Genomic DNA, 25,449 nt, shown 5'->3' on the forward strand with positions numbered 1-25,449 from the left:
TCCTTCGATCTGCTGGTCTGATCCCTTCAACCTGGTCTTAACCGAATCACACATTCGCTCCGAGCAAGGCCTCCATGTGTGCGCTATGCGGAGCCGAATCATTACATTTCAACGGATGGGATGGTCCATATTTATCCAGAGCATGGTTTCTCTGTTCCTACCCTGTTTCCTGCGGTCGCTTCTCCTTTTCATCCCTCGTTGCCTTTTTTTTTTTTTTTCCTGTTTCGATTTCCCCAGGCGGGCTTTCAAGCGCACTAGGAGGGTTCAAGCAATTTGCGAAATGTATGGGTGTTCTCTGAAATGGCCGGTTCATAGACCAACAATGAATTGTTTATATCATTCAAATCAGCATTGCATCCCGTAAATTGCGGTCTGGCCCCTTAAGGCCGGATTGGGTGAGAGATACCTACTCTTTGCACTTTTGATGACACGGGTACTAAATCTACGAACCGTTCAGCTTTAGCTACAGAGCACTTGACTTTACTAGGTCACTAAAAGTATAATACGAGTACCCATTCCACTGACCACTAACCTTAGCCTTGGCTCCAGCGCCAATCAAGAGCAGCCGCCCCGGATAACGATATACGTCGTGGTCATCAGCCTCGCCGTGCACTGCCCGGGCTTCTCAGCCATGGGGCTAAAACGAACACGACCATGAGCATCAAATGACTGACATCTCGCTTTCGACATCGACAGGATGAATCTTTTAAATCAAGACACCCAGCAAACGAACAAATAAGAAGAGGAATGTTCCCATGCGCTCGAAACCATGCGCTCGCACGACGATTACACAGTGGGATGGGTCTGTGCCCTCCCGCTCGAAATGACAGCCGCGATGGCAATGCTGGATGAGACACACCCGCAGCTGCCATATCCTGAGACAGACCATAACGCATACGCGCTGGGGTCAGTCGCAGGCCATAACGTTGTGATCGCTTGCCTGCCGTCCGGCATCTACGGGACGGTTTCGGCGGCTACGGTGGTAGCTCAAATGGTTTCTACGTTCCCGCAGACCAAGTTTGGGTTGATGGTTGGGATTGGTGGTGGCGCGCCGAGTGAGAGCAACGATATCCGCTTGGGCGATGTGGTTGTAAGCAGGCCGACGGGTGTGTACAGTGGCGTTGTACAGTATGATCTTGGGAAGGCGTTGCAGGGCGGCGGGTTTCAGCAGACAGGGAGCCTGAATCATCCACCGCAGCTGCTCCTGACGCATATGTCTCTGTTGCAGGCGACTATGGTTGATTCTGAAGACGGGCACATTTATTCTCATGTTCAGACGGTGCTAAACCAGCACCCACAGCTGAAAGAGGACTTTGGGTGTCCTGGCTCTGAGAAGGATATTTTGTTCAAGCCAGAGTACCCTCATCATTCTGATGTGGGCTCAGACGATTATGCGTGTATGCACTGCGATCCCAGGCATGCGGTGCTGCGCAAACCTCGAATGTCCATGGAACCTCACGTTCATTACGGTTTGATTGCGTCGGGAGACAAAGTGATAAAGGACTCCGAGACGCGAGACCGTCTGGCTCGGGAGCTCGGAGTTATATGTTTCGAGATGGAGGCGGCCGGTCTCATGAACCAGATCCCCTGCTTGGTAGTTCGTGGTATCTGTGACTATTCCGACTCGCATAAGAATAAGAATTGGCAGGGATATGCTGCACTGACGGCTTCCGCATATTCCAAGGTGTTGCTGTCGACACTAAAGCCCAGGACCGTAAATTATATCAGCAATCTGAGTAAGTCGCACCATGAGTTGTCATCAAAATAACGCGCTAACTAAGTGAGTAGATAAAGGTGAAATGACCGTAGAGAAGAAAGCGTGTTTGGCAAGCCTATTTCTCTCAGACCCCGAGGAAGACAAGAACGCATTGAAGCGCCGACGAGGAGATCGTGCGCCGGACACCTGTAGATGGATTCTTGACACCAACGCGCTGCAAAAATGGCTCGGCTTTGATAGTGGCGTCCCTAAAAGCAGCTTAGGATTCATCAGCGGCCATACCGACGTCAGATCCAATATCTTCTGGCTCTATGGTAACCCAGGAACGGGAAAGTCCACAATCGTTGTCACAATGGCCGAGGAGCTGCCAAAAAAGCCATACTTCGACAACGCAAAGACTCTGACATACTTCTTTTGTGACTCGAGTTCGGCGAATCGACGCACGGCTGTTTCAATCCTTCGAGGTCTTTTGTACCAGCTTATTAAGGCAAGGCCTGAGCTGATCGATACTTTATTCTCCAAATACTTGGAAAGGAAAGGCGCTCTTTTTACTTCGTTCGATGCGTTGTGGTCAGTATTGATGAACATAGGGAGAGATGCGGCCAGTGGGGATAAGTACTGCATCATTGACGCCATCGATGAGTGCGAGCGAGAGTCACAAGAAATGCTGTTGGCGCAGATAAACCAGGCATTCAAGACTCCTGACTTAGGAAACCATCTTGGTCTCCATATACTTCTCACCAGTCGACCATATCCGGAGATTGGACGCTATTTGAACCACTTCAACCATCAAAATTTATCAAAGTATCCGCAAGTTGCCACGGACCTCAACCTTCTAATCAAGTCGAAGGTCAGCGAGCTGAGTGAGAAGAACGGATACTCAGAAAAGATCGCGACAGAGGTATCTGAAATTCTTGAAGACAAGGCGGAAGGAACCTTTCTTTGGGTTGGAATAGCATGCACTGAGTTGGCATCCGTCAGATCTAGAGATGCCGTCAAGACCCTGCAGAGGATGCCCCGAGGATTGGACTCTCTTTACCGCAACCTCTTGGACACGGCATTGACTCATAGTGGCGAGGACAACCACATGCTCCTGCAGATGATGAGTGTTGTGGCCATTGCTCAGCAGCCCTTAAGTGTGGCTGAGTTGTCGGTAGCTTGCAACCTGTATCCAAACGAGGATGAAGAGAGCCGTTTGATCTTCACATGCGAGGATATCGAATTGTGCCGCTTGATGGTGGTCGTGCAAGATGGTGTCGTCCGCCTACTACACAAGTCCGTGAAGGATTTCTTGCTTCGCAGGGGAGAAGACAATCAACATCTTGTAGACGATGCGAAGGCACATGCGGCACTCGCCTACCGTTGTCTCGATATCTGGATGAAGAATTATGAGGCTTCGCCCACAAATGAAGCACGAAAGCCCCTTGCCAATATCGAGTTCCTCCTATATGCCGGCAAATACTGGGGCGTTCACGCTCATCATGCTTCCTCGGAATTCCACGTCCTGCGACAACATGAGAGGTTCTTTGGAGCAAAGTCAAGCGAAAGAGATAAATGGGTCAGGGAACTCGAGTCCGCTTTGAATTTGCCCAGCGATCCCAAGGGCTTTTCTGTCTTGCACGTCGCAGCCCTCTTCGGTATCAACGAATTGGTCGACTTTGTATTCGAAGAGATGCGGCATAATCGTGCAGTCGGCAAAGGGCTCAAGTATCAGCCACAGTATGAAGATTCCAGCTTTGCCGACAGTCATAATAGAACGCCTTTACAAGTAGCCGCAGAAACCGGGCACATTGAGGTGATGAGTTTGCTTCTGAAGAGGAAAGCTGAACATGTTGAAATATCTGAACGGGTTGCTGAAGCAGCAGCAATGAATGAGGATTATGGAGAGCAGATGGTGACTCTTCTTCTCAACCATAAAGTCCAGATAGATGAGTCGGTTTTCATCGCTGCTGCTAGCAATCGTTCTCGTGGCGGAGCTATAATGTCCATGTTACTAGACCAGGCATGGGAGCTGCCAGTTACCAAAGAACTGCAAAAAATGGTCGCGCCAAAGGCGATTTACGTCCGATTCCGAAAGCTGTTGAGAACAGCACCTCGCCTGAGCGCGCCCCAAATCACCGAGCCGGTGATTAGGGCTGCAGTAAAAAACCGTGAGAGCGGAACAGCCATTATGACAGAGTTACTGAACAGGTTCGGTCCAGAATTGCGACTGCGTGACGATATCGTGGAGGATTTATGTGCAAATCTTGAGCCGAGCGTCGTCCAGCTCTTCTTGAACCAGAGCACAGGCAAACTTCCTCTGACAGCAGGCTTGATACTTGCCGCTTTGCGCAACAGTATCGAGGCTGACGCAGTGTTGAGCATCCTTTTCGATCGGTGTGATGCGCAGGGGATGTCAAGCCAGGACATCATGGACGATATATGCGGCCGTGTTAGCTCTCGAGTCATCAACCAATTTTTGGACGGACAGAAGGTCCAGTTGGTTCTGACAGGGGTGAATATCATGTCTACGTCTTTCAATAAGAAAAGCGTAGAAGTGATGGGTGTTTTGCTTGACCGTTGCCAAATACGGGACTGGGATGAAATTACCCTTGCAACGTGCACACACTTCGGTCCAAATATTGTTCGGAAATTGCTAGATAGGTCCAATCCTGTTCGAATATCGACCAAGATCATCAAGGCAATAGCAGGGAAGGAGGATGCTCGATCTGTGATGATAGCAGTACTATCTCATCCTCGGCTAGCGAGACTCGGCGAACTAGAGATATCTTTGATCTGCCAAAGTTTCGACAACGAGGTTGTGCACATGTTATTTTACCACCAGAAAAATATCCATGCCACATATGACCTGGTGGCAAGTATCCACATGAACGAGGAGCGGAAGGAGATAATGATGGCACTGCTGCAGCAATTCGGCGGGTCACCCATGACGCCTGGTCTGGTCAACATGATTTGCAAACTATTCGACTCTGAGATTGTTGAGGTCTTGTCACGGAAGCAGAACGGGTTGAAAATGACTGCGGATCTGGTAAATGCTGTTTATCTCAATAAGCAATACGGAAAAGACGTGATCAGCGCAATCATCCGGCAGGCTGGCTCTGCGCCGTTCAACCCGGAGATGGTCGCTATGATTTGTCGTCTTTTCGATGCTGAAGTAGTTGACCAGCTCCCGGCGATGGAACTTTCCAAGTCACTGGTTTATGCTGCATCCCAGAACTTTTTGTACAGCAAAGATGTCATGTGGGCGCTTCTCCGCAGGTACGATCGCAGTGTTCAATTAGACCATGAAGCAATTGCTGCAGTATTCGACGTCTTTGCGGGTGACCTGGACATGATCGCACTACTTCGCAGCCGCATCGGCGTTTCATCCCGTATATTTGCCGAAGAAGACCTAGTAACGATGTTTGAGGGTGCTTCGCCGGATACCACCATTGCCTATAGGCACTCTAAGGCAGTAACAATTGCCATGATGCTCGACAAGTACGAGATAAACCAGCCGGCCGAAGAGGTCATCCAACTCGCGGTAAGTAACGAAGTCGATGCCAGGAATGTGATATTGTTACTTCTGCATAGGTTTCAAGGTCTCGTCCAGCTTTCGGAGGCCATGTTCGTAGAGGCTGCGGCAAACGAATATCAGGGTAGCGACGTGATGGAAGTGCTCTTAGATTGGGAAGGGAACACTCTTCTTGTATCCGAAAGGGTCATCAACACAGCCGCAATGAATCATCGGAATGGGAAGGATCTGATGCAATTGCTTCTTGGTCGTTGCCGGCAGAATTTCCTCACCGTCAAAGTGATCAAGACGGCCATGGCGAACCATGAAAGTGGCAGGGGTATTATCAAGCTGCTTCTAGAGCACTGCGCAGGAGCCACGCTCCAGATAACCCCAGACCTAGCCAGGGTAGCTGCAGCAGCAAATGCGAACGAGACGTTGATAATGCTGCTCAGCTCTGAGGGAATTCAGGTGCATGTACAACAAGAAGCAGTAGCCACGATCTGTCAATTGTTCGACTTGAGACTTGTTTCCTTGCTTTTTCTCACCTATGGCAATCAGGTGGTAATTACCGATGATGTCGTCTTAGCAGCGGCAACAAACTGCCTACATGGCAAAGATGTGTTGAGGTTTCTCTTGAATAAAAGGCGAATGGCGATGCGGACACTTGAAAGAGCTCTCGAGGCAGCGGCATATGTGGATGGAAAGGAGGCGATGGTCTTTCTTCTCGAGCAGCAAGGCCGAAAGGAAGGCGCTATTTCAGAAGACATTGTATGTGCGGCAGCAGGAAACAAATGGGGAACGTCCGAGACTTTATCCTTTCTCCTGGACCGATTTGGCTTCGACGTCCCAATTACCGAGATGGTACTCATCGCGGCTGCCCGAAACGGAAGGGGTGATGCGCTTTCCCTCTTGCTTGGTCAAGGGGATGAGGCCCTCGTCACAGATGCAGTTTTCCAGGCAGCCACAGCCAACGAGTTTCAAAGTAAGCGTGTCCTGGACCTGTTACAACGATACCTCTCTGGACGGCATGCTTTTTTAGAGCAACCTTGATCCGACATCTAGTGCTCGGATTGCTGATAGGGGCGCATCGAAAACCCTGGCGGTCAATGCATGTCTCTAAAGTGGTGCGGTTTTAGGAATATAAGAATGAAATGTCCCGTGCAACGGAAGCTTTCTTACTCATCATGAGCAGGCATCAACCGTCCGTGGTCGGCCACATGGCTGAAGGCCAGGAGTCAGGGGGATGCAAGCTGGAAACGACCCTAGAGCTAGGTTGTCAGAAGAGTTGCACCGGCACTGGGTAAGCAGGCACGTTTTGAGTAGCACACAAGGAGTCTAATTTAAGACAAATAGATATAATAGTAAGGAGAAGAAGCTAAAAACAACCAGATATCCGATACAGAAAACAAGCGCTCCCCGAAGCGAATTTTATAGCTGAGTATTAACAATTCAAAAATGCCACGTTGTAAATACCTCGTCTCCTTGAAGCTCTCTGTAATCCGGCTGGCACTACAGGACCATGGAAAAATTGTGCCCACATTAAGTCTTACCCGGGTAACATATTCATGCTCATGCCTCCGCTTCTACCTCCTGCGAACCGTTCGTCTCAGGCTCGGGCTCGGGCTCAGCATCCTCTCCATCAACATCGATCAAGGAACCTGACGAGGGTGGCTCAGCAACAACGCCCTCCTTCTCGAGACGAATATATTCATCCCACTCGGGGAACAATTCATCGTCCGCTGGCACATCCGTCGCACCGGGCGGAACACCAATGAGCCGAGAGATCTTGGCCTTTCCGTTTTGTTCCAAGGATTCCTTCCACTTGACGACAAGCTCGGGTGCTCGGGAGGGCTTGTAAGTTTGTGCAAAGAGGACGGATTCTGCTAAGCGGTTGGTTCGAACAAGGAGATCAATACACCCATCAACATCCCCGAGGGACCAGAATGTAGAGAACGCAACATTGTGCAGACCGGCACCCGATGCTTGCGTGGCAAGCTCTCGGAGGCCTTCTTTGTTGCCGCTAGCAGTATGCAAGAGCAGGAGGGAGCCGACATCTTTGGCGTTGATGAAGCATTCCTGTGCCAAGGACAGATTCCATCCTGACAAGGCAGCATCACCAACAATCTTCCACTTGTGTTCTGCATTTGCTTCGCGGGCAATTTCAAGGGCAATGTCGAGGTTGTTAAGAGCGAGGGCGAGCTCGAAACGATGCTCCTGGTCAGTCGCAACTTCCAAAGCCATCTCCTTGTAGCCCTGACCCTCGAGGAACCGCGCCACTTTGTTCATCTGATCCTGCGGGATATCCTGAAGCAGCTCCGCCGCAAGCTCCATATCCCCTCGCAGCACGACAGTCTGATATTCAACCATGCTGAGAGAAAGGGCAAATGATACCGCGTTGACATCCTTGTCGGCAACGTAAACGCGACCATCACGGGGCAGATATCCCAACACGTACATCGGCTGATCAAAGTGTGAAACTGTGTACGTTTGATCTCCGACAAGGTAGTTTAGGCGGTTCGTAGAGTTCGTGTAGATGAAGCAGTCCCCAACCCATTGGCCTGTCCTGACAGACTCATTGACATCGGTGACAACTTCGAATGCCGACTCAACGCCGTCCTCATCAGCCTCGCCCGCATTCAGTCCATTGACGTAGTTTTCGCGGGAAAATCGTAGAACGTAGAATGTGTCATCACAAGCAAGAGTGACTAACTCCCCGGATTCCGACCAGTAGACCTAACCAGAGAAATTAGCTGACAAATTTTGTGTAAGAGGACTCCATTCCACTTACATTCCGTGGCTCAACCTCGATACGTCGGACTAGGTTTCCAGTTTCCCAGTCAAACATACCAATCCCTCCCTGTCCTCGAACACCGAGCAGAACACCTCCGGTGAGACCTTCAGCTTGGAAGCCAACATCGAGGCCGCCGCTCACTTCCTTGAAGTTCTTGAAGATTTTGACACTAGTACCCGACTCTCGAATGGCGTAGTCGTTGCTGTTGTCTTTTGAGCCCCAGGCAAAGTCTAGAGCTTGCCCGAAAGCCTTGTTTCTCCACGCAAGAGCAGTGTAGATAATGTATTCGCCATCTCCACAGACGGAAACAAAGCGCCCATTGGGCGAATGTGACAGGGTTTGAGGATACACTTCACATGAGCCGAGATCCTTGGTTGGAAGGGAGATCGGCGCTCCATCCTTGACACTGGCATCGCCACCCTTGATGACAGTGGAAACGACCTCATTATGCCGCGCCCACACGATCTTTCCTGAACCATCCATGGAGACCGCTGGTTCTTCCCTACCCATCTTCACCACCACAGCACCATCATCAAAACCAAGTGCAACACCTTGCCTGCCCCGTTGGTATGAGACACACCAAGCTCTTTCGAGGCCATAACTCAGGGATTGCTCCAGTCTGTATGTGTTGGCGTGCCATATCTTGATCGTTCCATCCTCAGATCCAGAAATAATAACTGGCAATTCGGGGTGGTAACAGGCGAAAGAGACATTACTCGTGTGTCCTTCCAAAGTCGCAATGAGAGCCTTTGTCGTGTAATCCCAAACCTTCACAGTCTTATCATCGGAAGTTGTGAGGAGATAGGGCTTGTCGGCCTGCGGATAATAGTCGACATGGTTGACGCCCTTCGTTTCGTGGGCCTCGAGGGTGAAATTGGCGTGCGGGGAACCCAAACTCCAGATCTTGACGGTCCGGTCCAGACAAGCCGACGCAAATGTGTTTGTATCCTTAGGGTTAATGGCGAGTCCCATAACATAATGGCTGTGACCCTCGTACACCTGCACGCACTTCCATCCCTTCTCCCAGTCCCACAACTTAATGGTCATGTCATCAGAAGCGGTAAGCACGAACGGCTGCGTTGGGTGAACTGCGATGGAGCGGATGTAATCTGGATGCGCCTCAAATGAAGCAATCTTCTCTGAAGTGTTGTAATTGTAGATGCGAAGTTGGAAGTCGTCCGAACCACAGACAATCCAGTTCTTGCGAGCGATGAATCGCCCAGCTCGAACGGGAACATCGGTGAGTTCAAAAGTTTTGATGATTGACTAGAAAATACATTGATCAGTCTCTGAGCCAAGGGCAGATCTGGAGTAGCAGACTCACCTGAGTTTCATAAGACCAGATGTATACGTGACCTGCAGACGGGTTAGTATATACATCCACATACTATGCTGCGATGAACCACGCACCGCTATATAATGTTGTCAGAATCTATACTATAGTTAGTTACTGCAAGCATGAGTTTTCTCATGAGAACTTACCCATGGCTCTGTCGGGTGGAAGTCAATGCCCTTTACTCGCTCCGAGCGAGCAAAGAGTTGTCTCTGTATTCAGTTCCCCTGGTTAGCAAGCTTTCCCCATTACAGGAAATATGCGCGGAAGATGGATAGTCAATTTTTCCATCCCATGCAAGCATGCTATCCGAGTCATATGCCGTACCTTTATATCCAACCTCATGTTGTGTGGGGAGAAAGGGGAATCGCGACTATGTGCGGCGTCGGAGGTGATCGATTGGGGAGGGGAACCAGGCCACGAGCCGTTTCAGCAGCCCAGCCCGGAATTTCAAATGATTTCCGATGGAAGTCGAGTTCGACGGCAAGGTATAAGCACAAAATAGAGCAGCCTCAAGCAATGGCCTTGTAGAACGTGAACCGGACTTCAGCGATGTGTCCACAAGGAGACGGCAATAATCCCGCCAGCTCGACCTTCCCCAGTGGCCTAGCGATGCTCCTCTCACCGCCTACGGTTCTGGTCTTCTACTATGACTCCAGCACTTATGTGTATAGCAAACAGCTGCCAGAACTATGAAGACTCGCGTTTATTGATGTTGATCCAATGGCCCTTGCTCCGATAGTCGCCTCATATGTGAAGCGAAAAGTCAATTGCAGAACGCTAGCTCTCGTGCAACTTATGGGAAAGTAAAGGCTGAGCAACCCGTGGACTGGATAACAGCAAACACGAATTAGAATGGAATAGAGAATCTAAGTGACCATACAATATAATTGTCGCATGCGAGTCCAACCGAAGGACACCGTTGGCTAATAAGTACAAGTAATTTGGGGTTCTAACAATCATTCCGTAGCAAAGTCCCTCTATTCCGTTTTGCGTTCGAAGTAAGTCCACTGTCCAGGCTTAGGCTTCTCTTCGAGCTCCTCCCACCTGCGAGGATGTCAGTCAAATCGGAGGGTCCTGGGACGGGTAAGCTATTGGGAAACTTACGACTTGGACCTGTACAGCTCATCCACCAGTTTCATCTCACCCTCGGCCACTTGGATAACTTCTTCAATGAGGCCAGCTCCGATCTGCTGCTCGAGTTCGGCGATTCTACAGCACTTTGTCAGTGTGTGCACAACTAGGACAAATCAGGTCAACATACTGGTCAGCGTCAAGGGCAGGTTCATTCTCCCATTTCATCTGCAGGGTGTGGAAGTCCGAGTCGGACTCCGCGGCAGAGGATATACCCTCCTCAAGATCCTTCTCCCAACGGGCCTGCTGGTCCGGCGTACGAGCAGGACCCTCTGTGGTTGGTTCCAACTTTTCTCCGTCCCATTCCTCTCCGCGAGGGTTGTCGCTATTGTCGGCGCGCTGGATTCCAGCGTAAGATCCATCGGCCTGACGAAGCGATGCAAATCGCTCGGGTTCGGCCGCGACGGCCTTCTTCACGCGCTCCAACCAAGCTTCGTATCCAGCCGGCTTCGTAGACTCGACGATCTGCAGTCGGTGGCGGGTCAATGCCTCGGTGGATTGGCGGTAGGCTGAAGATTCAGGGAAGGCCTTCAGTTTCTCCAGCGTAGATGTGTAGAGGTAGATCAAGGTGGGACGAGGGCTTGGGTGTGTGTTCAGACCAGCCAAACCGGTCGGAGCGAAAGGCTCCAAGTACCGGGCCGGTTTGACGCTGGCCAGCAGCCGGAGGGTAGATCGCATTATGATCTTAGACGTAGAAGGAACAGAGAAGGAATTGACCCTAAGGGAAGCCGAACGAGGGTCTCTCTTGCGCACGGGATAGGGTACGTCGTTAACCGGTACAAGGTTGAGGTGCCATCGGGATTCGGGAGGCGGAGAAACTAGCGTTCCAGAGCCTAAGGCAGCCACAGCCACTTCGTCTGGATCCCATCAAAGGAAAGGAGATCAGCCTTACCCTCGTTCATTCCAGACATTCTTTTCAGTCTTTCGTCTGAGGGCGTGGGGGTGACTCCGTATATATCTCGAAAACTTCAGTTCTTTGTATTATTCACCATAAGTTCTCGCTGTTGTGGTGTACGGCGCATCCCTCCCAATCAACCCGCCTTTGTCTCCCCAATGTGCCACCTTTGACCTGATACGAACTGCGTCCCCTGATTCGGACTCTCGTTTTCATCAGACAACACAAAGGCCTTGAGCCTTGATTTCTCGCCAAAATGCGCACGTCTTTCTTGACTTGGTTGTTACTTTCGCTGTTCGCACTACCAACTTTTGCCGCTCCCTCTGATCAGATCAACGCGAACCCACGCCTCGTGAAAAGGACCGACCGGAGCGAGTCGTCTACGTCCACCATCTTCAATGGATTCGAGGTTCCGCCTATGAAGGAGCTGACTCCTGATAACTTTGAGGAAACGGTCAAGAGTGGCTATTGGTGCGTTGCCGGCTTCCAGACTCTCCTTGTGCAATCTATAACCTAACTTTTGTATAGGTTCATTAAGCAGTACTCTCCGGCATGCCCTCACTGTAAGGCGGTTGCGCCCACGTGGCAGACTTTGTACGAGTTTTACTATGTGAGAATCACTTGATTGTGTCTTTGTGTTTAGATCTAACAGAGCATAGACCTCCAATCCGCTCTCCGCAGCCTCCACGAAACAATCCGAAACTCGATCTCTGAACTCATTTGAGGGCTTTTACAACTTCCACTTCGCTGCAATGAACTGTCTGGCGTATGGTGATCTATGCAAGAAGCTAGAGGTCGGCTACTTTCCAACTTTTTCATTCTACCATGACGGAAAGCAGGTCGAACAATATGAAGGAAAGAAAACCATGGAAGCTTTCAGCGAATATATTGAGGAGAAGCTAGAAGCTATCCAACCAGGGTCCCGTCCGGCGAAGGGTCTCAAACTGCCAGCACCAGGGGATAAGGGAGTGGACACGAAGGCAGAGCCTGAAGCCGCTGCTTCCAAGGACAAGGACCCTGAGGCAGGCGCCAAGGCCGGTGAAAAGCACAATGAGAAGGCTGCTCAACAGGCTGCTCAGGAAGCTGCTGAGAACCCTGCCTCCGAAAGAGACTCTACCCCGAAGCAGAAACCCAAGGCGAAAGCGCCAGTGAACCCCCAGGGAATATCCGTTCCTCTCACCGCGGAGAGCTTTCAGAAACTTGTCACACCGTCAGACGAACCTTGGTTCATCAAGTTCTACGCGCCTTGGTGCCACCACTGCCAGGCGTTGGCTCCTAACTGGGCGCAAATGGCGAAGGAAATGCAACACACCCTCAACATAGGCGAAGTGAACTGTGAAGTCGAACGCAGGCTCTGCAAAGATGCCCACGTTACCGCGTTCCCCACCATGTACTTCTTCCGCGGTACAGAAAAGGTGGAATACGACGGTCTTCGGGGCCTTGGCGACTTGGTCAGCTACGCTCAGAGGGCTGTTGCTATCCGGAATGGCATTCAGGATGTTGATGCCGAATCTTTCAAGGCCTTGGAAGAGACAGAAGAGGTGATCTTTTTGTACTTTTATGACCATGCAACCGTTTCCGAAGATTTTGAGGCCCTGGAACGGCTTACCCTTCCCCTGATCGGACACGCGAAATTGGTCAAAACAGACAGCGCTGCCCTTGCCGAGAGGTTTGGCATCTCCACCTGGCCTCGCCTTCTTGTCTCGCGAAGTGGACGTGCGAACTACTACAATCCCATCGCCCCGAAAGATATGAGGGATATCCGACAAATTCTGAATTGGATGCAGACCGTTTGGCTTCCGATTGTCCCCGAGCTCACGGCATCGAATGCCCGAGATCTTATGGCTGGCAAGTTCGTCGTACTTGGTATCCTGAGTCGCAGCCGTGCCAATGAGTTTGTGGAATCGAAGCGCGAGCTGAAGAACGCTGCTCTCGAGTGGATGGACAAGCAAGTGCAGCTGTTCAAGTTGGAGCGGCAAGAGCTCCGAGACGCTAAACAGCTCCGAATCGAGGAGGCAGAGGATCGCAATGACCAACGTGCGTTGCGCGCAGCCAAGAATATGCACGTCTCCATTCGTGAGGACGACAAGAAGCAGGTGAGGTTCGCGTGGGTTGATGGTGACTTTTGGGAGCGCTGGCTGAGGACAACCTACGGCATTGACGTGGGCAAGGGCGAGCGTGTTATCATCAACGACCAAGACAACCGGCGTTACTGGGATACTGCTTCCAGCGGCGCGTCTATCATGGCTTCTCGAACCTCCATTCTCGAAACCATTCCTCTCGTCATCGCCAACCCTCCCAAAATAACGCCCAAGTCCACAATCGGCACTTTCGAGTCTATCTTCTTCGTGTCTCACGCTTTCATCACGGGTCATCCGATCCTCTTCGTTATCCTCCTTATCGTCTCAATTGCCAGTGTGACATATGTTGCCCGGGGCAGAGCGCTCAAGCGCGGAGTCCGTGGCGGTATCCTCGGCATTGCTGGCAATGCTGGCGGCTTTCTCCAGCTCGACGGCAAGGAAGGGCTTCTCAACGGGGGCTCAACCGGCAAGGTGGACTGATGGAATGTAAAGATTGTACAGTTACGTTACTTTGAGTACCCTATATTTAGGTTTTCTTTTCTTCTACTTTTGTTTTTCTTGATAATATTTGAATAAAATTAGTCTTTTATTGAATGACAGCCAAAAATCTTGACTATTATTCTGTTCGTAGTGATATCCTCCATCAAAAGTTGATAGATAGGGCATCCTGTCAGTCAACTAAGGATCACGTGCTTATAATCTCTGCGCCGCTGATTGGCTGTCGGGCGGCACAGTCTCCGGTCCGGTTTTCGTCGAGGGTCGCGAATCCGCTCAACCTCGATTGTCTGACGTCCATTGCTGGCAAGTTCCATTCCACAAGTACCACACAAGATGGTGCGTATACTGCTGCACAGCAATCTATCCTCATGGTCAATTGCTAACGTTGTCGTTCCGGATCAGTTCACCCAGACCCTCCGCCGCGCCGCAGCTCAGTCTGCCCGATCCTCTCCTCTTGCCGGAAGGTCAGAACCCCCAATGCCATATACCTGCGTATCATGTCGTCTATTGCTCTCCGTTATGCCCATATACCTACGATGGCTGTAATATCTCTTGCGTGGGCTGGGTAAAACACCCCGTGTGCAGTGCGCTCCAGCTATAGTGCTGCAATTGAGCACGGAGGCAGGCACAGCAAGCTCACCACCGCACGCCGACACCCGCAACCAGCCCAGCACCAAAGACACCGGAAGTACCCCTAGCTAACTCCAATGTTTCTGCCAGGTTCACTCCCGCCAGCCACGTCGGCGGCTTCACCATCAACGACGCTACCAAGTTGTGAGTGCTACGGCCCCGTCCATCGCAAGGACGAACGCACGAGTTCGGCTCAGCTAACGCAGTCCAAATAGCGGTGGCATCGCCGCCACCTTCGGCGTCAGCGCCGGCCTCTTCGCCCTCTTTCTCTTCGGCGAGGTCCCCCGTGTCCGCAAGGATATCCTCCAGAAGCTCCCCTTCTTCGACACCTACCTTGACCGCACCGTCGCTCCTGAGGACAACGTACGTCGCACAACGCTTTCTTTACCTTGGATTCTTTTAAACTGAAACGGAATAATGTGCTAATTGGTATTAACATGCAGCCTTTCTAAACGACTCGTTCTCGTTTACTTTCCTCGCGTCCCGCTTTCTCCGACTATCTGATCGTTTTGCGGTTTCCTGCTCTCTATGTGCGCTTGGCGGAGCATAGATAGATAGACGGGAAGCAGAGTGGTGTTTTACTGTGTAGAATAGCAATGAGATTCGTTAGCACATAGATTTTTGTCTGTTTGGGGTTTTTGGTACGAGCCGAGTAGGTGATGCGCTTAGTATAGGATAGCGGCACCAGCAATACTGTCTAGGCTTCAAAGCTGTGACTCAACTGGGGTCATTTAGTGAAAAGTAGCAGATAGGCCTTTTTGCTTTGATTTCACCGAGGTTGTGAGAAACCAAATATACAAGGATATATATTCTGTGGTCAACCCACCGTCTCCAGCTAATGTAGGACGAGAATATTTGCTGAGGGGCCTAGCAGTTTCCCCAGCCAACTCCCCAGAGCCGTACCTCTAACCATCGAACAGAATTCACGATGTTACAGATATCTAGGCATCTTGATAAGCGAAGTAATTATGAGGACAGAGCTATAGATCTTGGTAAGACTAGCAAGTAGGGTTCAATGTTCACTGCACTGATTCACATAAAAATTGTCATGAACAATAGCTATAGCGCATATAAAGGTCTGTCACGCCCCTAGGATATATAGAACCAGTGACTAAAGCTTGGGCGATGACTTGGGCGAAACACCCTCTGATCCAATTGCATCCGGTACCACAGCAGCCGTCTGCTCCTGGCTACCTTCTATGCCGTTGATGACATTGCCGTGAATAGCATGCTCCAAGTTGACCTTGGGTCCCTTAAACCATTTGTGTGCGTCTACCACCCACCAAATGCTCACTGCAAGCATCGGTGCTCCCCAGACCACACATGTCCAGTTCATCAGGTCTGGGGTAAGATTCGAGCCAGTGTCAGCAGGTAGGCAGAGGATAGGCACCATCAGCAAGACGAAGCCAACACCAAGACCGCCTATCCAGGGACCGAAAGGGCCTAGATGCCATGGTCCTCTGCGGAAACGGTCACCGACGAAGAAGACGCGGATGGTAATGGGGATTATGAAGGCGACGAACTGGGCGATGGCTCCGATAGAGAACAAAGCACCAATGGCGACGTCGCCGGCGAACAGTAGAAGACACATCAGGATCCCAAGGACGGAGTTTAGGATGACCGCATTAACCGGAGTCTGAGTGGTGCTGTTGATGCGTTTCCAGAACCTTGAGAAGGGGAAACAGTCATCGCGAGCGTAGGCGTATGTAACGCGAGATGCAGCTACCATGCATCCTTGGCCCATTGAGAACCCGCAGATAATGGTGAGTGCAAGGATGGCCAGCGCACCTTTGCGGGACATGACCTGGAAGAGATATGACGCCCATGGCTGGCTAAGGTCTGAGTTTAGGACGGCATCAATGTCTAACACAGTGTAGGCGACGACAAGCTGTAGAAACCAGCCCATGAGGCCGCCGACTCCCGACGTAATAACGATAGCTCTTGGGGAGGCAATATTTGCATTGGAACACTCCTCACTCAGATGAAACGGAGAGTCGTAGCCAGACATGGTCCAAATAACTGCGACAAACGTCATTAGGACGGCAACCCCGTCAGGATAGTCGGTCATGTTGGTGATGTTTCCCCACACCTCTTCGGACGGGGTGAATTTTGGCGAGTTTGTTGTCCCAGCAGGAATGGCAATGATGACAGCGACTAGTGCGAGCATATTGAAAGTCGAGCCCCATGAGTTGAACACCGCCACCCATTTTGTTGGCATACTGCTGATTGCGCTGTGCACTATCATGATGAATGTTGTCAAAAGGTAGGTCTGCCATTGTGTAGGAGTATACTCTGGATTCTGAATGGACCCTGCAGCAAGGATCATTGCGGCCAAAGCGTAGTCCACAGATGGAGCTGCAGTAATCTGGCCGATCCAGTTGGACCATCCTGTAATCCATGCCGCAAAGGGACCGTACCCTGGAGGCGCAAGCACTGCAGCGGCATAGTACAACCCTCCGCTGCACGAGTCAGAGTAGGTAAGACCCCCGTAGATGCTCTGGGATGCTTACCTTGTGGGCATGGCGGAGCACAGCTCTGCCATAGACATTGCCACGCATTGAATAAAGATCATGGCTATGATCCAACCCCAGACCATTCCGGCTGTCCCTGCATATCCCATGCCTGCAGCCACGAGTCAGCCCTGCTGTGCGTCTCCATGAAACGGTGGGATGTACCATATGTCATTGTACTTGCAAACGACGGAAGAAGCCCTAGCACCGCGAAACTGACGCAGAAGGTCGTCCATAGCGAGAACTCTCGCTTGAATTCTTGTTTGTACCCAAGAGCCGTGATAACCCGCTCGTCGGCGTCCATCGAGTCATCGAATTCAGGGACGTCACCGTGGGGTAGAGTGGAGGTAACAGGCTCATGGTCAAATTCACGATAAACCTGTGCATTAGACATGGCCGTTGTTTTGCCTGGGACGGACATGGTAGGCGTTTAGTTGCGGTCGCATTCGCTTGCAGTCAAGTCGACCGTACAAACTCCAGGGCACAGGAGCCACAATACTCAGAAAGAAATCGATCTTGCAAAGGATGACAAAGGTGACTGAGGAACTGCTTCGGGTAATACCAGATGCATATATATGCAGTCAGCACGGGCGCTCATTGCTGCTGCAGGATGACGGAGGCGCTGTTAGGGCGAGCGGTCGTGATCATCTCGATGATAACCTCGATATTGAATGCAAGGGCCTCTGAGGGCTGGTGATAGGGAGGCTAGCACCCCGCCATCAACGCATGCACTCCATACCATGCCCAAGTAGGCAGGTTCAGGCGGAGGTTTGGAGAATGGCCGGGGAAAGCTTGATGGTTATCAGACAAGGCGCATGGAGAAGATAAGCGCGAGATAAGAGTATCTGTCAGTCATGGATTCTCTTGCAGTGCATTTGTTCGTAATCTTAAAGCCCAAACCTCTGGGTTAGTTGATAAAGGGAAGCATAATTCCGAGCATTGCGCGAAGGAAGGTTCCTTGCAGGCCGCGTTGTACAAAGCCAAGCCCGCCTGCAGTTTGTCCTCCTCTCACCCACCACTGGCGTCACTCTGCACATGAACAGACTTGACAACACTTCTTCATGGCCTTGAGCCTCTTATTCAAGGTGCCAGGCCCGCTTCTGGTGCCTGATGCAATGACCGAAGATTCACATTTTAAGCAATGCTTCCCTGACACCAACCCTCTCTCGAGCCAGAGACCACAATTACTCCGGATATACAAGCGCCAACATTTATTATTGAAAACGAAACGTGAAGGCAGTGCCTTTAGTACGTCTTGTGCTTCTCTAAAGACACTATGAGAGGGATGAGACAGTAAGCCTTTCAGACCAACAACCCAGGCGGTTGCCCAAATACCAGATCCAACCGCTCGAGCAGGCCTTCATATGATCTGCTTCAATGCCTAACCATGAACTCTGCAAGATCCTGTCACTCGCCAATATACCAGCAGCCATTCAGCTTTATCTCCCCCATCAAGAAATAAGCAATGTTCTCCAGATTTTGGCTTCCTGGGCGCTGGCATGAAACTCCAGAGGCATGTCGACAGAGAGGGCATTATCACGATCATGTTCATGTTTGTATCACGGAAACTATCCTTCGACGAGGAAATATCGTACTATCCCAACTAATGGTATGCCTGGCTAACCCTAATCGCTGCAGGCGAGTCTATCACCGTGAGGGTAGGCGACATTTCTCTCCCTACAATGGGGAAGACAGTCTATTATACGAGCTCTGGTGTTAGTCCTTACGCTTAACAGCATTAGGACTGTTCCCAGAGACACGCATCAAATCAAGTCTTGCGCGAAACATCTCTCACCCTACCCACACCGCTACCAAGATACAAAGGCGATACACTGAAATCCATGCTATTATATTGGGCATAAGTCAGAAGGCATCGGGCGACTAGTCAGTCCCTCCGGCTTTGCGTCTGCGGAGAAGCTTCTCAGGCACTATAAAACTTTGCAGTGTCGGAATGAGATGCATGCCCCTGACTATGAAGTCAGAAAGCACGCCCGCCGCCATTAGGTTCAGACCTCTACCGAGAGACGATAATGACATGTCTCCTCAAATCAAGCACAGACTCATTCATTGTCGGCTTGACGCTAGGGAAGGAATAAATGCTACGAATACAAATTGACACACTAAGATGCTGTGAGTATCATTGCCTCTTGATGACGGTGCAGAACTATGAGAGAAGCCTGAATCCTCTATGGAAGAAGTTTCTCACAGCCGAGGTCCTCTAGAGGCTGACGGCGATGATCGCAGTCCGTACACGAATCGTCTAATTTGACAGAGAGCTTACGAAGGCGTTCGATTGAGTATAGCACCATGAAAGGGTCCTCAGTACAGTGACCAAGCTGTCTAACGTGCTATGGTTCTCACTCCATCAGACCGTTAGTCGGACGGTGATCCAGACGTCCGTGAGACTAGCCCTAACAACATCAGCACATTCATCTCAGCAGATGTCCCTGTCCTATCTGAGTGTATTATGGGGACAAACTAAGCGCGGTCACTTGCTCCAGGGCATAAACACCCCGAGCACGAAATAGAGTACACATTGCACGCTCTAAAATCAAGCAGAGGCTTGAACGACACAGTCACAGCCGCTCCATATACGTGTCGATTTAGCAGGTGGCTACCATGCCGCAATTGAGGACAGGCAGGATATCCCACACATTCCACGGGCGGAGTCTTGAGAGTTGATACAAATTGCATTGGCTGATTAACTTCGTCATTGCTACGCAGGTACCCCCTTAGTAGGTAGAGAACTTCCCTTAAGACTCGGCACAGCAGTACCGTACCTACATACTTCGTTCTACCCTCCTTCTCTAAAGGAACACCAATGTAGCTACCAGCAAAACCAATATAGATAGGGGCACAGCTTCCTACGAATGACACATCTTCATCTCCTGAGAAGCTAACCTCAGATTGAGACATCTAAATAGCCCTGAACCAGCCTCACAGCTATAGATAATAGTTCTCCGCTCGTAAATTGCAGATGCGATGCACTAGGACGGCTTCTAGAATATCTAATCCCCACCTGTTATCCTATCCTCGGGGCATCTAGCCCGTTTCAAGCTGACAAGGGGCTGGTGCTTAGCGGTGAGTGGCACAGCCGGCCGTGTCCAGATTTGGTATCGCCGCAGGACAATGCTATTGTTAGGAGGGTGATTAGGGCAAAGAGCTGGAGGGGTAAACTGTACTGTTTGGCACTGCCTCGAGTACAGGATTCAGGCGTCCCGCGATGCAGGAACGGACGTCGTATGCATACCGTATAGTTCCGCGAATAAGTTTAGGATTGCTGGTGTAGGATATTGCCGAAAATGCCGTGTGTAGTTGGTTATGACGAGTGTTCGGCTTCCTTGTACTCCTAGCCCCGAGTCTCCGAGCCCCTCCCGTCAAACGCGGTGGTGAAATTAGACGAGGGGAAAGGGGCTCTTGATGCGGAGCAACTACTAAGCAGGATGGATACCGACCTTTTGCTATTCCGGGGAAGCTCCGGAGAGTGGACTAGAATAGATGTCACTATCTTTGTCACGACATAGATAATTGGTATCTCTTTTAATATCTCTCAAGAGTAGACGTACGCTACGGTACCCGATCAACAAGGTACCTAAAAGAGCTCAGATGCGCTAGCTTGCTCTCACATGCCTGTGAATATGGCAGCCTATTCACCATCCAGCTTCAATATCATTACTCATTCCGAGGCCATGAAGATTGACCCCTAGCGGTGGGAGCCCTGAGCGCTGACCACGCAGTTCCGAGTGTCGGGCGTCAGTAGACTACTTACTCCAACTAGGCCACCAGCATAAGCAGGTGCTTCCGTGACTTCATCAGCTGAAACCGCGAAGAAATATCAGACGCCTTGTCTTGAGCTTCGGGATAGGGGTAGACTTTCTCGATTTGTTCAGCCGTCCGCGGAGTCCTGATCTTGTTGAAAATCGCGCAGCTGTATCAGGGGTAAAGGGAGAAGAGGGGTTGCAAGCTTGCAACTGCGATGACAACAGATGCTGGGGAACTTGTGTTGTGGTTGCTGGTAACGTTCTCTAATGCGCTAGTGGACAAATTTGATAGCCGGTGAACCGTTAGATATCGAGCTCTCAACCGCGTAAACGCAGCAGCACAACCGGCCATGCGTAATATGACATGCGTTGTTGATGGGATCCCTATAGGATGACAGGCCTATAGAGCCCAAGGATCTAGACTCCTATTATTAATAGAGAGCCGGTTGACTCGCAGAGGGTTTCATCGACACGGCCTGCAAATATTGAAACTTGCCGATACTACGCTGTACAGAGTACGGTATACCGTGATTCGGTGTCTAACCAGTGAGCACACGACAGGGCGAATGTTACGAAATCAATCAAGCCGTATTTTGTTGAACTGTTGAGTATTGCATCCTTGCCTCGCATTGACAGACCAATCATGGACCAAAATAAACCGCCAACTCAAAGGTCGAAGTCTGGCTCAGACCACGCTCACACAGACATGCATGCAGATGAGGTGGGTGGCGTTTACGGCGGCGGTACTATTGGCTTCCAGCTCCCCTGAGATTGGAACGAACCAGACTTGGCTTCGGTCTTCCTCCGTCCCAGCCCGGAAAAACCGTCGCCGGGAGATCAAAAGTTGGAAAGTGCCGAGGCAGGTTACATTTTTGATGCTGCCCTCATTCACCGTAATTCGCTGTCCCGAATTTTGCTGGAACAAAGGCGATCTGCAGGCTTGAGGCAGGCCGTGCAGTACCAGGCGCGCCATGCCGAAGCAGGTAGGTGGGAGGAGGACGGCGGATGTGTCCGGCGAAGCCGGCAGCAGCAGAGGAAACCCTCCGATATCGACCTCGCCAGCCACTGTGTTCCTTATCCCATGCCACGTATGAGGAATTTGTGAATTGGTAATCGGCAAGTGCATAAACTGGTTACGTAGCATATTAGGACGATTTGTGTAGTCGTTTAGTCACGCAGGAAAGGTATCTCGTCGAAGACAAAGCGCATACGGTCCCCTGTAGGGTGCGACTATAAAACCTGGGGCCAAGCTTCAAGAGCGCAAATATTGATCCACCCGGGCAATTCTTCACGCTGCAGAGTGGGAACAAGGAAGGTCTCCTGGACCCCGTATTGCTGCTTCTGCCTCAAGGGATGATCCGTTAAGCGCGATGAGCACAGCGCAGCGCACCGTCACGGTTAGACACCGCCTGGACGGGCTTCTCCCGTGGAAGATTCCATGAGCGGGCCTTCGGCTTCTGGTGGAGTGGACTTGCCGTGATCGGACCGCCACATTGGGCGTGGTGCAGGGATGGGCTCGCTAGTTGGGTTTGAGAGTTGGGCTAGCTCCAAGATGAAGACGTTCCTTGGAAGCGCTCACAAGTGGCAAGTAAAGCGAGGTTCTGCAGGCTGCAAAAGGTTAGGACAGCAGATTTGAACGAGGATTTGAAGGATTACGATGCCATGAAATGCTAAGATGATGGTCTTGTGACGTGGGAGTGAGAGCGCGAGATCTTTGACCTGGAACTTCCAGCTCCAACACAGTCACAGCGTTGTCAGCGACTTTTCCGTCCGACCGCGTGGCTGACAACATCCCGATCTCTTCCGGGGAAACCTTCCTCTCTGAGACAAATCGATCCGCGCCTTGCCGGGACGTCGCATCGTTTGATGATGTCTTGAAATGCAAAAAATCTCTCAAATGTTGTCTTGGATGTCGGGCCTCGTTCTAGGATGACAAAATGATGTTTTTACCCAGGTTGTGCTGTAGAAGAACCGCCATGTCAGCTGTCGAGTCCAGTATAGTGGTAAGGTCCACCCGCGATGAAGAAGCTCAGAGCGATAGTCAATCGCATGTGGAGCTCAGCCGCCAACTCTTTTTCTGCACAAGGGCCAGTCACGCCTTCCGGCGTTGTATACGTGAAATTTGGGCGTCGCAGAGTTTCCCCGAACCATAGCTAGACTACAAACTCTGTTCTGATTTGGGGAAGACTAAGTCTAGTCTACACCGTATTGGCGTATACTACTACTGGTCTATCGTCATTCAAAGTTAGTCTCATCAGTAAAGTGCGTGGCAGCATGGCTTGCTAACCGGACTGAATCTGCCACATCCCGTCATCAAACATGGAAAGGTTGATTTCGCGCGTTTAGCGATTGAAATGAAGGGCGCTTGCGTGGAATGTCTGAGTCTTGGAGATTCCGTTTGGTGCCGTGCCTTGGCTCGTAGAACATGGTCATTTTAATCAAGTAAGCTATACGCAGTCCGGAGATACAGTCCCAGGATATATTTCTAAGGATTTGCCTTATGCATGGCCGTTGGAGGTGACACTGCTGAACGCCAAATTGAAATAACTGAATCGAGTAAGCCGTCTGATCCGAGGTATATGCAACCACTATATATTTCTAGATAAAAACTAGATTCCAGTGCCATAAAATGAACACCAGAGGGCTAAGAATTCATACTTGATATTGCACTGGAGACGGATTAAGCTTATCTGAATGTATCCACAGCACCCATAGTCGAGCAAACCGTGCCTGGATCTCTAGATGGCAGATTGATCCTGCCGTGGACTCGTGGAGTCAAGTGGGCATGATGATGTGCTTTGGACTCGAGATTCCTTCAGCTTAGGATCTCTCCACTGATAACTCTGATAAGGTTGACACCCCTACCTGGAGCTGTGGAAATGTGGATGTGCCATGAGGTTGATGGACCAATATTCGGCCTGCGGAGACCGTCAACTGCGGAGAAATGGATTAATGGTGCATGAATCCGAGCCCTATGGGACGACGGGGTGAAGGATTCTGCATGCTGGGATTTAAGAGTTTATGAGGACAAAAGTACAGAGGCGCTCTGGCGTTGAGATCCTCCAGGAATGCAGGCAGATTGCAGGCGGAAATGCTTCACATTCACGTCCAGAGAGACGTCCACTCGGAAGCTGGACTCTGCTGCCACCCCGGTGCCCATTATTCGATTCGGCTTCCTGGCTGCATGGGCTCAGGCCAATGGGCAGCTGCTCTCATCCTTGATGAGCCTGACTATTATTGCGCCTGTCGTAAGATCGTGACGACCGACTTCGGGAATTGCATCAACTGAGACAACTCTCAAATCCAATCTTAGCACGAGGAAAAGGAGATGCGTTCTCCGAGTCCGCTTGCGTCAGTAAACACAAATCAGCTGGCTCATGAACACGACTCACAACCTCAGATTGACTTTGCTCCTACTGCTGGATGCGGGCGGGTGAAGCATAACCACCGCTCTCGGCACACGTCCGACCATCCCCAGCCACCGCAGGCTATACAGACAAAAAGAAGGACTTGGAGACGTCTTTCAGGTGCTTATTCCGGGATTGTGATAGCCCAATAAAGCGAGCCAACGAAGCGAGTCTAAGCGTGCGCAGACCGCATCATACTATTTTCCCCCTGTTTGCCGCTGCTGCCAACCAAATTCCCGCGCTGCCGGGCGATATTCGGCCTTGGTTCGTTCCAGCGAGTCAAGCCTTGTTGGCCGCCAAAGTTATCGTACGTTCTCGTATCAGGCGAAACAGGCGTATTCTCAAAGCGAGGCAGATGTTTAGGTCCTAGAGACCGTAGACACGCTACGAGGACTGCTTAGAATCCAATTGAGCTGAGGGATGCTTGGAAGAGGCACGAATCATGAATAATAATGCTGGATCTCATCATCTGGAAATAATAATCTGGAAATAAATCAGAAATCCCATTTTTGCCTCCCCGAGACCTGTGATCGTCACCGCTCGATCTTTCACACTACTCGCTTTTCACTCTGTGCCCTCCCCTCTCTTGGTCTCCTCCCAGTCTTTCCTCTCTTCTTCTCTGTACTTTTCAGTTCCCGACTCACTGACTTGCTGCTTGACTGCTCCGCCGCCCTCCGTCCTCGCCTCCCCTCCTCCCTCCATTCCCGTGGAACTCTCGCTAGCTTTCCTTGGGTTCTCTGCCTGCCGAATTTTGTCTTATTTTTTTTTTTTTTTTTTCTGTTTCTGTTTTTCGCAAAATAGGAAAATTATACTTTTTTTTCTCTTTGCGAGAGGTCAGTTTCTTTTTACTACCACCCCTTCCCTCACTCTTCATTCCTGATCTCCGCACCTATACGCGCCTGTCCCTGGCTAGATTTGCACCATCAAACAAATTATCCTAGTCGATATCGCGCATTGTTGACGCGAAGCAGAAATCGGCTAGCAGTCCTCCTTGTCTGCTGCTCCTCAAGACCCACTTAAACGCCGGCTTTTCGTGGTGGATCATAACCATCTTCTGTTTTGACAACGTGCGGATAAAAAGAAGTTCCCACACATTGTGATTTTCCTGGTGGGTGACCGTGTGGACCTCAGATTAAGCATCTCAACCTGTCCTGACTTCCTTCTCTCCAGTGGAGTCGCCTTGATCCTGTACGACA

The 25,449-nt window shown here is 50.8% G+C and overlaps 6 protein-coding genes across 6 annotated transcripts; 3 read left to right on the forward strand and 3 right to left on the reverse strand.

The window, feature by feature from the left end:
- The first annotated feature begins 581 nt into the window (after positions 1-581).
- On the forward strand, positions 582-6,496 carry BDW74DRAFT_52028 (uncharacterized protein). The gene is made up of 2 exons (XM_073733036.1): positions 582-1,736; positions 1,789-6,496. Exons 1-2 carry the CDS (start codon positions 770-772, stop codon positions 6,261-6,263), a joined length of 5,442 nt encoding a protein of 1,813 aa, XP_073589176.1. The 5' UTR covers positions 582-769; the 3' UTR covers positions 6,264-6,496.
- An 11-nt stretch (positions 6,497-6,507) lies between these two features.
- BDW74DRAFT_145081 (coatomer subunit beta') lies at positions 6,508-9,898 on the reverse strand. The gene is made up of 6 exons (XM_073723153.1): positions 9,665-9,898; positions 9,487-9,549; positions 9,415-9,436; positions 9,329-9,360; positions 8,002-9,270; positions 6,508-7,946 (listed from the first exon to the last, which is right to left on the reverse strand). The coding sequence occupies exons 1-6, from the start codon at positions 9,680-9,682 to the stop codon at positions 6,783-6,785; spliced, it is 2,568 nt and encodes an 855-aa protein (XP_073589177.1). The 5' UTR covers positions 9,683-9,898; the 3' UTR covers positions 6,508-6,782.
- A 175-nt stretch (positions 9,899-10,073) lies between these two features.
- On the reverse strand, positions 10,074-11,295 carry BDW74DRAFT_145082 (complex I NDUFA5 subunit family protein). The gene is made up of 3 exons (XM_073723154.1): positions 10,602-11,295; positions 10,445-10,549; positions 10,074-10,384 (listed from the first exon to the last, which is right to left on the reverse strand). Exons 1-3 carry the CDS (start codon positions 11,147-11,149, stop codon positions 10,318-10,320), a joined length of 720 nt encoding a protein of 239 aa, XP_073589178.1. The 5' UTR covers positions 11,150-11,295; the 3' UTR covers positions 10,074-10,317.
- Positions 11,296-11,364: 69 nt separating this feature from the next.
- Positions 11,365-14,066, forward strand: BDW74DRAFT_52050 (putative disulfide isomerase). The gene is made up of 3 exons (XM_073733037.1): positions 11,365-11,837; positions 11,895-11,976; positions 12,026-14,066. The coding sequence occupies exons 1-3, from the start codon at positions 11,623-11,625 to the stop codon at positions 13,925-13,927; spliced, it is 2,199 nt and encodes a 732-aa protein (XP_073589179.1). The 5' UTR covers positions 11,365-11,622; the 3' UTR covers positions 13,928-14,066.
- A 175-nt stretch (positions 14,067-14,241) lies between these two features.
- BDW74DRAFT_145085 (cytochrome b-c1 complex subunit 10) lies at positions 14,242-15,364 on the forward strand. The gene is made up of 5 exons (XM_073723155.1): positions 14,242-14,281; positions 14,348-14,409; positions 14,666-14,719; positions 14,791-14,938; positions 15,019-15,364. The coding sequence occupies exons 1-5, from the start codon at positions 14,279-14,281 to the stop codon at positions 15,025-15,027; spliced, it is 276 nt and encodes a 91-aa protein (XP_073589180.1). The 5' UTR covers positions 14,242-14,278; the 3' UTR covers positions 15,028-15,364.
- Positions 15,365-15,653: 289 nt separating this feature from the next.
- On the reverse strand, positions 15,654-17,541 carry BDW74DRAFT_186442 (amino acid permease). The gene is made up of 3 exons (XM_073731265.1): positions 17,251-17,541; positions 17,086-17,197; positions 15,654-17,034 (listed from the first exon to the last, which is right to left on the reverse strand). The coding sequence occupies exons 1-3, from the start codon at positions 17,504-17,506 to the stop codon at positions 15,687-15,689; spliced, it is 1,716 nt and encodes a 571-aa protein (XP_073589181.1). The 5' UTR covers positions 17,507-17,541; the 3' UTR covers positions 15,654-15,686.
- Positions 17,542-25,449: the final 7,908 nt, after the last annotated feature.

Source organism: Aspergillus multicolor, assembly GCF_047715735.1.
Source record: "Aspergillus multicolor strain CBS 133.54 unplaced genomic scaffold BDW74scaffold_2, whole genome shotgun sequence".
NCBI classification, from domain to species: domain Eukaryota; kingdom Fungi; phylum Ascomycota; class Eurotiomycetes; order Eurotiales; family Aspergillaceae; genus Aspergillus; species Aspergillus multicolor.